Below are 12,521 nucleotides of genomic sequence, written 5' to 3'. Positions count from 1 at the left end.
CTCCTCGCTCACCAACCAGTCTGGACAGATCCTCTACGACACCCCTTTTCACCCTATGGGAATGCCCCAACGACAAGTTCTCCGACCAGGTGGCGTCGTTCAACGCCTCCTTCCTCGTGAACATCTACCCGTTAACGAACACCCCCACCACCGTAACTGAGAATTAGCCGTAAACCTCTACCCGTTAACGAACACCCCCACCACCGTAACTGAGAATTAGCCGTAAACCTTTGTCGAGTATGGGAGAATTTAGTGGGCAAAGCAAGCAATTGATTGCCGTTGGAACTCTCGCGGAAGAACACGAGAAAACAGAGAACTCAGGGGAAGCCCTGAGATTTTTTCATTCACACGAAGTCCAGAGACTTCTTACATTCTTATATATACTAGTATTGGGCTTTACATTACACATGGCTCATTCACAAATAAAGACTTAACATGACCCAACATAAACATAACAACATTTTATGGCCCAAAACTAAACATTACATTTTAGCCCTAAATACAAAATTAGGGCAAGACATTATTTTAACACCCCGGGGGAGGGGCTCGCGTTCCTGGTGGCGCCAGGCCTCAATCTCCCGCGGAATAGCTTCTGCGGGTACTTGGGCCTGACGAATGCCACCACGGACGGCAACGCCTTGAACCGGATTCTCGCGGTTGAGCTAGACACGTTCAAGGAGGATTTTGATCCGGACGTGAATCACGTCGGGCTGAATATAAACATCTATGTCCATAACATTGTTTTTTTTTTTTTTTTCCAGTCGTCCGGATTTGATATGCGTGGTGGAGTTTATGTGCAATGATTCAAAGCACGACATCTGTGTTGCCGTACTTAAAATTATTATGTCCGGACATCTATGTCCATAAGCAACTTGGGTTTTGGATGGTGAAGGAGGCTCCTCCTCCTCTTTTTGTCTCTCCTTTCCCCTCGGCCGCCCTTCCTCTTCATAAAAAATTGAGAGGTCGAAGGGCAAATTGATATTAGAGATAAACTCTGCAGTAGGTCCCATCATTCATTGAGGTTTGGGTCAAATTCTATCGCAAATCTGCACATGTATCTCTGAATTTTCAAAATGTCCAAGGCCAAAGGTGGAGAATCAAAACAAAATTTTGATGCAGACCAAGATTCTTTAATCAATGTTGATGCTAGGAAAGAACCAATTTAAATTTTCCGCAATTAGCCGTACCTTTCAGGTAAGAGATAAGGGTTAGTTGACATTTGACAAGGAGAGATTATTATACAGGGTTCTTGGAGATACTCCACTGGTCCTCGCCACCGTACATTGGCATGATGTTCATATATTTTGTGGTGGGTTTCAGTGTTTCACATCAATATGTGTTGATAAAAATCATTGGAGCGAAAGTTGAAGAGCATTGGATAATTTTCCCAATCGAGAAATTATTTTCCAATACGCAAAACAGTCATCCATGTGCTACTGTGTGAATAAATTATACAAGAGATATAAAATTAGCATCTATGAATAAATAAAGGGACAAATACTTATTTGGTGGAGTGGCGTACGGAAAATCATTGCATCACAGGCCTATGATTAGTAGTTAAGAGATTGTGGCTTTGTTTAGTTGAGAATTTAGTTTAGTTTAATTTTGGTAGTGGATGGAAAGAGAAATAGGGTAATGATTGAAAAGATGGGTAATGATTGTGTTATAATAATTAATGTTTTATTATCACCAATATCTTCTGTTTTATGAGTGTGTTTTTATTATTATTTATCTTTAATCATATAGTGAAGTAACATAAACATTCAAAGAAATAATAAATTTAGAGGGGCTTTAATTATGCGACTTCACCATTATAAAGAGAAAAAATAAATGCATTCACAGAATAAGAGTGTAAACATTATTTTACTTTTGTTGTTCCAACCTTAAAAACCAACGTTATCAAAAAATCTTAAAAACCAAAATGGTATTCACTAAGAATTAAGTTAGTCCAATTCACCCGTTACATAACTATTTAGAATTTATAGCGGCACATCAAAAATCATGTTCACTGGATATTGATTGATATATATTCAATAAAAATGTGTAAATTAAGAAATATGTGTTGTAATTTGGTGTTTCAGTCTATTTTTTAAACATATATGATTGTGTTCCAGAAATAGCTTGATATATATCCGATACAAATGATTACAGAAAAATAGGTTCAAAATTAGTGTTTCAATCTATATTTTAAAAAATATTGTGTTCCGAAAATATATCTATTAGTACCAGATGAACATGGATTTGAAGTGGTCAATGTTCTCGACTAGTCTTAATCATAAATGGTTCTCGTCGAAGTAAACCTACCCGTGCATTAAACTGGATCTCCAATTCTCAAAGAGACCGGAGACGATCACATAAACCTGTGCCACCAAAATAGTCTCCAATCCCGACCTAAAAAAGTACTACTAGTACTAGTATAATCCAAATCCGTCATGTTATAGAAATAGTCAGCACAACTAGGCCGGCTTAAATCATCAAGTTAATCGGACATCAATATATAACGACATTTCTTAATTATACTTGTCTTCAAATAATGAACTCCCTTTGAAAATAGTCTTCCAGTTGAACCAGGCCGGCTAAAAGTATCAAGTTAATCGAGCAACAAAATATGACAACATTTATGAACTATATTTGTCTTGAAAAAACGAGGTAGCGCGCTTTTGAAAATAGTCTTTCAAGACAAACTCTTGAATATTTTTTAATGTCCGATCAAGGGCATTTCAGGATGTTCATCCAGCAGTGACAAATTAAAAAGTATGATGTGTCAATGACGAAAAGCTCTATGCGAAAAATAGACTCTAACTTGGTGGGATATATGATAAGCGAAAGCAAAATGTACATAGATTTCCCCTTTCTTTGTTGCCCAGTATATTTTTTTGGTTCTAAAATGTGTTAGGACGGGCTTATTTTATTTTGATGGGATATACTCCTCCGTCCCATTTTGATAGTCCCCTACGAACAAAAACCGTGCAATTTCGGTGTAAAAAATAAAGTACTTTCGTACATGATTTTTCGAATTTATTCGCATCAAATTAAAAATCTCGATTAGTTCTTTATTTCGGTAAAGAAAATTTTAAAAAATTATGAACGGAAGTAATTTTTTTTTATTCAAAATTAGACGTCCTTTCATAGGAGACTATCATTTTGGGATAGAGAAAGTAATATTATTATTTAGTTACCCATTTATAACTGGACTTTCTTCAAATGTTCTACAACTTTGCTACCACCACACACTCATACAAACGCGTGTAATGCATATCCACCTACAATGTGAGTGTCTTCTGTATTTAACTATTTGTGTATCTGTCTATAATTTCAGATTTTTGTTATTTTAACTCCGCATGATTGACCCAGTGTCAACAATACCGAGGAAAATTTAACCTATGCGATTGTTAGTGTATTTTTTTTTACCCATGGTCTAAAATCATGGTACAGTCGCCTCTATGTCTGATCGACTTGATTTTTTTAATAGGACTGCATTAGCTTGAGTGTTGTGGCCCACACAACAACAATAGCAACCGCGTAAAAATTAACCATGAAATGGAGCACTAGCATCAATTCGAATCTTGTGCACAAGTTATGGTACTCATTTATTTTTTGCTTCCACCACATGATGTTTGTCGGGGTAAAGTAGTAACTCATTCATTATTTCATTCTAAATTGAGAAACATGGCATTTAAACCATAGAGTGTAACTGAGCTTAACTGCAGGCTAAAAATGGAAAGAAATTGTTTTAACCATCAATCAAGATATATTTAGAGAGGGAGAGAGAAAGGAGAAAAATGACATACTAGTCCCTTCCTCCCTCCCTCCTTCCCTTCCACAATATTATCTATTACGAAGAATCATATAATTTTCCAATAGAAAATAAAGGATTTGGGTGTTTTAACTTTTCAATTGATGCGCAGATCGAAATAAAGATCTTAAATTGGTTATTTAAATTGATGTGGAAAAGAAAAAAAATTTGAACAAGTATTGCAAAACGAATGTTTGTAATGGAATACAAAAATGTACTGTATGACCGATTCGGAAAATTAAAAAAATAGAGAGAGAGAGAGAGAGAGAGAGAGAGAGAGAGTGTGTGACGGCCATTATTTATATTTGGGGCTGCTTTACAGGTTGGTACTTTGTCCCTTGCCTCCTTGGTATATCTCTCCCCTGAAAAGAAACATTTAATTGGCTGTCATATATTATGTATATCCTATCCAATTTTTAAATTAATTTAAAATCTAGTGACAACCAAAAAAATTGAAAAGCTACAATGAGCAACTACAAGCTGGCAATTACTTAGTTTGTTTTTTTGTTTTTGTTTTTTTTTCTTTGAATTTTCGAATCATATATATATTCCAAAGAAAATTTACATCCTTTGTTCTTCTAATTTACAATGGGAGTGATTTTCGCACTCCCCAAATTATTAATCGCATTTCCTAAAGTTAACGATTTGGAGTAAAAATCAATTCTACGTTTTTTCTGGTAACACAGGTGTCCTCGGGCCAACTAGCGCAAACCACGGAACTAAATCTCTACAGGCCCCACCAGCCTTTGCACTCCCCTTAGGAGTGCAGTTAACAATTCAAAGGGTGCGAAAATCACTCCCCTGTCACGAATGTGCACTCTCCAGTGACACTCTTTCTTTGGCAAAGGTTATGGAAAGCTATTTGTATGTTTTGTATTTCTGGACTTGACTTCTGCACAAGCAACCACAGTTACATAGAAGATCAGTATTTAGATAGAAAAAAATCTTTTTAACTTTATTTTGCTAGCAAACTCACTCATAAAATAAATTTTATTATGATGATGAGAAAGAGTGTCTTCTGGTGAAGTTTAGTAAATAATTAGAATACATTTTCTTTGAGTGCAAATAAGCCTATTGCCGATCAAGACAAGCGCATCATGACATGTCACCAATCAAAGATGATACGATATGTTATTTCAATGAGCACGGCAAAACAAGATGACATGATATGGCATGTCGACTGAGCGGGGTAATTACAATCCCCAAGGCCACGTTGTTTGGCAACGTTGTTTTTAATGCGTGCTTGGACGTATGTGCACTCCGGCACTGGCCAGTTGGTTCTCCATTCAGCCCTGTTTTTACAAATAGATAACAAATCAACCAAGGTATGAACTCCCTTTTGCTTTCTTTTATTTTCCTTTCAAGAACAATGGAAAATAACTCGTGAACTAGCTTGTTTTTATCGAGTTGGTTTATATATAGAGGATATCAACATTGAAGAAAATTTATTATGTGGATGTTATATTTAATTTGTTATACCTGTGCTTTTTCCTCTGTAGTTCTTTTGATTACAAGTGATTATTATAATTAATCAACAAGATGATGTTTACGAGAATGAGAATTCGTAATGCAACCAAGAAGTAGTAAACAAATATAATATTAGAAATGCTTAATTATTTGTCATACAAAAATAATATTGTCTCGTGTTTGCTTGAGTATGAGATTTGTAAATTCTACTGGCATACCGTGAGAGATAAAGGTATAAAAAATTAAAAACTTCTCACTCAACAAAGAATTCAAAACTAATGTATAATAATATTATGATAATAAAGTACAGAAAATATAATGAAACGAGATCCTGTCCAGTAGCTCGAAGGTCTTGTTCAATGATTTGTGGGCCCTTTTTGCAATTTTACATCTATTCCTCAATAAATTTGTTGCCGATATAAAAAAAAATGTATCGCACTACTTAGTTTTTGCCTAACAATTTGGAGCTGAAATGAATCCATGTTCTATTGAATTTATCAAATGCGATGTAATAGAGAATTTTTTTTTTTTAAAAAATGATGACTTTATTGCCCTTATTTTCCTCATTGGGATCAAATATTTAATTAGGAGTAATGTCATTGCATTTGCATAAAATTATGAACTTGGTAAGATAGATTTCACTTTACGATTTTCTTTTAATTACTATACTTTTTTAAAGTTAAATACATTTTCCTTAGCGAAATGACCCGATCTAACCGCCGTCGTCTGACAATTGTTTGAGTCATCTTCGTGGGTCCCTCAGAAAATTCTTATTACTTTAGAGTCTCTTGCATTATGAAAACATTGTTGGCCTGTCCGGGCACTTATTGAATAGGTTTCTGCAGAACCCTTTCATTTGTTGAGTTGAAAATTTAGCAGGGGAGGAATTGTACCCAAAATAATTATTCAAGTACGAACACTATGGTTATGTTTGGTAACACTGCCACTTTTCTATTTTCTGTTTTCTATTTATTAAAATCAATTTCTACTTTTCCTAAAAAAAAAGTGAAAGAAGAAAATATGTTTGTGTTAACCTGTTTTCAAAAAAAAAAAAAAAGAATTTCTAAAACCAATTTCTCCACTAATTCCCAAACGATACATGAGAGAGAGAGAGAGAGAGAGAGAGAGAGAGAGAGAAAGAAGGATACGGGGTAGAACAATTCTACCATTGGATAATTCAAATTGAATCAAACCAATCTAACGTCAAACTGAATCAAACCACTCCAATCACTCTCATAGTCTCATAAAAGCAAGCAAGGAAAGTACAAAAACATGAATTCTGACAGAGAAACAAGAGCTACCAAAGCATCCTTGTAAAATGCTGCATTAAGAGTTTTTATGCACTCAGCCAGCAAACCTTGTGGCTCACCATGGTCTTGAGAAGTCACACTAACACTAGTGCTCTTAGCATTATGCTTTGATTCAAGGATATCCACCTTCCTCTTGCTACTTTCTGCAAGAGCATTTAAAGATGCACTGAGGTTCACAGACAATGAGTCCCTCTTCTTACTTTTGCTACTCTCCTTTGCCTCAGTAGTCTTTAAAGCCTTCATATCAAAAACCTTTTTCCCTTTTCTACTAACCACTACATTCGTTACTTCTATTTCGCCATCGTCTTTGTCCTGTTTGAGTTGGAATGAGGGACCAGAACTATCTGTTCCAAACGGGGAATAGACTGACGGGTGAGCATTGAATCCTATTGCAGTGCTATCTCCAAGTATTCGGGTCATCGCTGCATAGTGTGGGAAACCTTTTTTCCTGAAATGCTTGGCCTTCTTATTAACCTAAGTGAAGAACAAAGTGGCCTGTATCAAACTTAATTTATAAGCATGAGTAAAATAAAAGGGAATATGTCACTTCTAACCTTATAGAGCTTCTCCCAGAGGGTATCATCAGCAGTAACAGTACCTTTTTCCGCACACCACCCAAAGCCACTTTGGTTACAAAGGCTCTTAAATTTGGTGTGCATAGTGCGTAGTTGGTTGAACTTGTTTTTTATTTGAAGTTCAGAGTATTAGTATTTAGCTAGACTCTTCCTCATCCTAGCCCAACTTTTTATCTGAAAAGTCTTAGTATCTCTACCGCCCATGGTCTTCACCTCCTCCTCCATAATGTCAATAAAAAACGCCTCATTTTTCTTCAACCACTGGGAATCAGCTACACCTCCCACTTCAACATCATCATCATCCTCAATCTTGATACTTACATTGCCTTTGGTAGCCATTTCCTATTTATAAATCACCCCACAATTGGTCTAAATAAGATCTCAAATTTATTTGGGCGAAGTAGAACTATAAATTCAAGAAATCTCATGGATAAGTCAAAGGTGTCCACAACAATAACCATCTAACAAAATAAAATCACTAATACATAAAATATAGGTACAGTAATGTGATTTTCTAGTCCACTAATCATGACCAAGAACCAAATCCAAATTATGATTCAATCAATTTACCACAAGCGATATCCATATATAACAGACGGCGAACCTTTAGTTAATAAACAAAAACGGAGTCGAGATCACGTTCCAATCGAAACATTAGCAACCCACAAAAATTGATTATCCTTACTATATTAACCCGTGAATCAATAACGGCATAAATGAGATAAAACGATTCTTTCCGATCCGAAAGAATGATGCAGTAGTACTCAAATCTGCTATCAATTTAAACGATGATTATCTACTGGATTCACCATATGATCATATTCGAGTATTAACTTTAATCGTCACAGATGAATACGATTTGTTGAGAGAGAGAGAGAGAGAGAGAGAGAGAGACCTTTCAGCCGCTTGGGATCGAGAGAGATCGATGGATCTGGTGAAGACTGAGAGATAAGGAGAAGTTGACGTCGACTGATATAAGGAGAGAAGCGGAACGCCCCTTTCTGGATTTGGCAGCCGGTTTTTATTTTTACAATAAGTGAAAGTAGACTTTTGGTACTTTCTCAATTTTCAAAAATTAAGAAAACTCATTTTAATTTTTAAAAATGAAATAGACAACCAAACAAACTTTATGTTCTAAATTTTGAAAATTTTGAAAATAAAAACAAAAAACAGAAAATGAAATGGTTACCAAACAAGGCCTATATTTGAGCGAAAGTTGATATTTATTGCCAAAATGTTTTCCAACATTTTTTCCAACATTTTTTTGCATCTCTTACGTGGCTTTCTACGCGGTGTGGCGGATATTAATTATTAGAATTTAAATTTAAGGAATTCACGGGTACACATAGGAGGTGACAAACTACGGAGTGACTGGTTGAATAGTGAATACTAGGATTTTTGTGTAGTATTTGCCCCAGGTTGTTCTTTTATATAAGTCACTTTGGCTTATTTTTTGTCTTTATTCAATTTTTTTTCATATTTGTTAGTTTATCGTCAATTTTTTGGAGATTATTGTTTCGTCATGACGAAACAAATCTAAAAAGTAAAAAAAACTACGATCGAAATCCAATTTTTTTTGAATAGAGACGAAAAAATTGGCGTATTGGCTTATTTTTTGTCTTTATTCAAAAACATCAGCGCTCACAATACGCATTGATACCTTAATTTCGACCCTCGCTTTATTGCAGCTAGGGCTGTAAACAAGCCGAATCGAGCCGAATATTAGAATGTTCAAATTCGTTCATTAAGTTTTTTAGCGAACTCGAGCTCGAACTGAACTCAATGAAAATTAAGACGAGCCAAACTCGAACCGAGCTTGCTTAGGTTTGGGTCGAACTCGAGCTTGTTCACGAGCCTTAACGATCCAATAATATCATATTTTTATGCTCTCATACATGTCTAAAATTGCAAATAAAATTTTCATTATGTACATAAATATGTTTATATATTCATATAAAATGATAAAAACATATACTTAAGTAAATTTTTAGTAATTGTAAATGTTTAGACTTGTACAAGTTTTAAAATTTTCGCTATATAACTATATAAAATCCCTATGATACACATATACTCCAGGTTCGCGAATCTAATCGAGCCGAATACTGTTGCGTTATGTTTGGCTCATTTATGAAACGAGCCTAAAATTGATGTTCAGGTTCGGTTCATTTAGTAGACGAATCAAACTTGAACGAACATTTGCCGAGTCGAGCTTCAAACAGTTCACGAACGACTTAGTTCATTTACAACCCTAATATTTGCAGCGCAATCCACTGCAATAAAGCGGTTAAGAGCATGTACATCAGAAGAGCAAAAACCACATTTTTAGCTATTTAACCTAATCAATGGCACCAAAACTGCTTGCAACAGCCTCGCAAAACAGGAAGGCATTTTTCCTTTCTGAAAAATGCTCTGTACTTCTACCGAGCAACTATTCACGAGCAAGCCATTAAAGTACTATTGTTCTTCCTCTCTCTCCTCCCTACCACTTCCTCATCCTCTCTCGTTCTTCCTCTCTACAGGACTGCAACGAAGGATTCTGGCGGACTTGGAGGAGGGCAGGGGACTAGCAGAGGGTTTTGATTTTTCTGGCCACCGAGGGTTCTGTTTTTTTTGGGTTTGGTTTTTCTGGATTTGAGGAGGGTGGAGAAGAGGATTGGAGAACTGGAGGAGGTGGGCGAGGATTGGATCTTGGATGTGCAGGTACACGATCGGGTTGTCTCGGTTTCTCACTCTACCCCTCTTTCTGTCTCTTTCTCTGTTGTATATTTTATTTTATACAGTAATAAGATAAAGAGATATAATAGAGAAGATCGGTGTAGAGTTGAGAAAAATTTGAGTAGGTAAAATAAAAAAAGTGGATTGTTGAGTAGGTAAAATACATTTTGTTGGTGTACATGCTTTAAGTGCTTAGCGGGATACTTAGGTCTATCGGCATATCCATTTATGTACCACAAGAATAGAAAAAAGGAAGTGCAAATTAACATGGTGAATCATTTTTCCTTTGATTTCTTTGTAATTCCCTGAAACAGGTAAGGTTGCAAACGAGGCAAGCTTTGTCAAGCTCGAGCTTGACTTGTTTACTAGATGAGTTAAAAACTTGAGCTCAAACTCGATTCGAGCTTTAATGAACCGAGCTTAAACGAGCCTCTTTAATCAAGCCGAGCTTTCTAAATGAGTCAAAAGCTCGAGATCGAACTCGGATCATTTACTAAACAAGCCGAGCGTTAACGAGGCCGAGCCACGAGCTACTTGATTCATTTGTAGTAATAGAAGAGGAAATAATTCATGTAATGTTTCCCTGTTTTTGGTTTTAGTTTACTTTTTTGGGTACTCCAATTAAATGATCATGGGGAGTTGACCTTTTAACGTAAATTCTCCTAATTTGCACACGCGGTAATTCTTGGTAGTACGGTTTTTTTTTTTTTTTAAATCATTTCTTGGTAGTACAGTTTGTCCAACACTTTTACAAACCCAACTCCAGAACCAATCGTGTCCGAAATTATTAGATCTACACACATTTAATGGTTACACACGTGACACGTCTAATTGCGTCCGAAATTGTGCTTTAAAAGTGTTTTACTATATTTTTTGAATGATTTTTGCACTCTCTTTTTTTATAAATACACTTCATTTTTTGTCTTATAATATATAAAAAATTACAAATTAAAAGACAAGGAATGAACGCTACGTTTGTTTCGATGTAAATTTTTTTTTCAAAAAACAAATTTCATTTTTTTCGTTGTTTGGTTCGCACTTGAAAATATTTTCAAATGACAAAATAGTGGAGAGAGATAGAGAGGGGGCTTCAACAGTAGAGAGATTTGAGAATATTGGAATTAAATGTGTGTCAGGACTGACGATCGAAAAAACTGAACAATGAGAATTGCAGTAGAAGGCAACGGGTTCATTTCGAAAAATAACTTGTGAAAAATTTAAGAATAAGTCATTTTCATCCAATTGATGGAAAACGTTTTACATGTAAAATATTTTCATATTTTTTACACAACCAAACATAGAAAAATAAATAATAAAATATTTTACCGGAAAATATTTTACACCCAAACAAACGGAGCCGAAATAAATAAAAAAAAAAAGAGATTGTGAAAATTATTGAAAATTGCTACTCCCCCCCCCCCCCCCCCCCCCCCCTCCCTTTTCCCAGTTTACCCCCCCCCCCCCGCTCTCTCTCCCTTTTCTTTCTTTCTTTCCTTTCGGTTTCCTTTTTTTTTTATTTTTTCCTTTTCTTTTCAGTTTCTTTTTTTTTTCATTTTATTTCCTTTTCTTTCTTTTCGGTTTGAATTTTTTTTTCTCTTTAATAATTGGTTCAAGTCTAATTCTAGGCTTTGTAAAATAATTAAGAGAAAAAAAATGTTTCAATTGATCATGTTTATACAACTGTTTTATTTTTCTTTTTTTGTCCTTATAGATTAAAAAATATAGTTACGAAAATAAGTGATTCAATTTTCAATTCGTTTGAACCAGTGCAAAGATGTTATTTTTCTAATCATTTCATCCTAAATGGTTGTAATAAATTTTTGGCTTCAAGACCTTTCAATGGACACTCTAAGAGAGTCTTGAAACTAAATAATGAGTCTTAGGGTGTTTGTTGAAAGGCCTTAAACCAAAAAATTCATTATGACCATTTAAAATAAAATTAAAAAAAAAACGATCTTTGCTCTGATTTAACTGAATTGAAAATTAAAGCACTTAATTCTTGAATTATATTTTTAAATATACAAATGGTGTATTTATAGAAATTAAATAAATAAGATATAAGTAATTAAATAAAAAATAAATTAAAAAGTAGGGGACCTGAGGGCTCTGCTGTTCCCATTGGCACAGTAGCCCCTACGAAGCCCCTAAAACGTTTCCGTTTTAGTTTAAAAAAAATAGAAACCAGCCATTTGCAATTCTATAGAGTAGAAACGTGATTTGAAGCAACATACTACTGAATCAATTAAGAGGATCTATGCTAAATAATACAAATTTATTAAATTGTACTATAGTTAAAAAAAAGTAATCCTAAATATAACATTTATATTCTGAATTAGTAAGTCGTTTGCAAAATACATTTCGTAATTAGTTCCCGAACACTAATTGTAATCTTAATGAATTTTTTGCTTCACGGCCTTTCAACGAGCACCCTAAGACTCATTATTTAGTTTCAAAACTCTTTTAGGGTTAGGGTGTTTATTGAAAGGCCTTGGAGCCAAAAATTTATTACGATCATTTAGGATGAAATGATCAGAAAAATAACATCTTTGCACTGGTTCAAACGGATTGAAAATTGAAACACTTATTTTTGTAACTATATTTTTTAATCTATAAAGGACAAAAAAATAAAAATAAAAATAAAACAGTCGTATAAATATG

General features: G+C 34.7%; 1 protein-coding gene across 1 annotated transcript; it reads right to left on the bottom strand.

Moving 5' to 3' along the window:
• Nucleotides 1-6,340: 6,340 nt before the first annotated feature.
• LOC131302735 (uncharacterized) lies at nucleotides 6,341-7,280 on the bottom strand. The gene is made up of 2 exons (XM_058329537.1): nucleotides 7,128-7,280; nucleotides 6,341-7,047 (listed from the first exon to the last, which is right to left on the bottom strand). Exons 1-2 carry the CDS (start codon nucleotides 7,230-7,232, stop codon nucleotides 6,505-6,507), a joined length of 648 nt encoding a protein of 215 aa, XP_058185520.1. The 5' UTR covers nucleotides 7,233-7,280; the 3' UTR covers nucleotides 6,341-6,504.
• Between the last annotated feature and the right edge of the window lie 5,241 nt (nucleotides 7,281-12,521).

Source organism: Rhododendron vialii, chromosome 10a (genome assembly GCF_030253575.1).
Source record: "Rhododendron vialii isolate Sample 1 chromosome 10a, ASM3025357v1".
NCBI lineage: Eukaryota > Viridiplantae > Streptophyta > Magnoliopsida > Ericales > Ericaceae > Rhododendron > Rhododendron vialii.
Note: the sequence above shows the minus strand (reverse complement) of the source record. Positions and strands in the feature narration are given on the sequence as shown.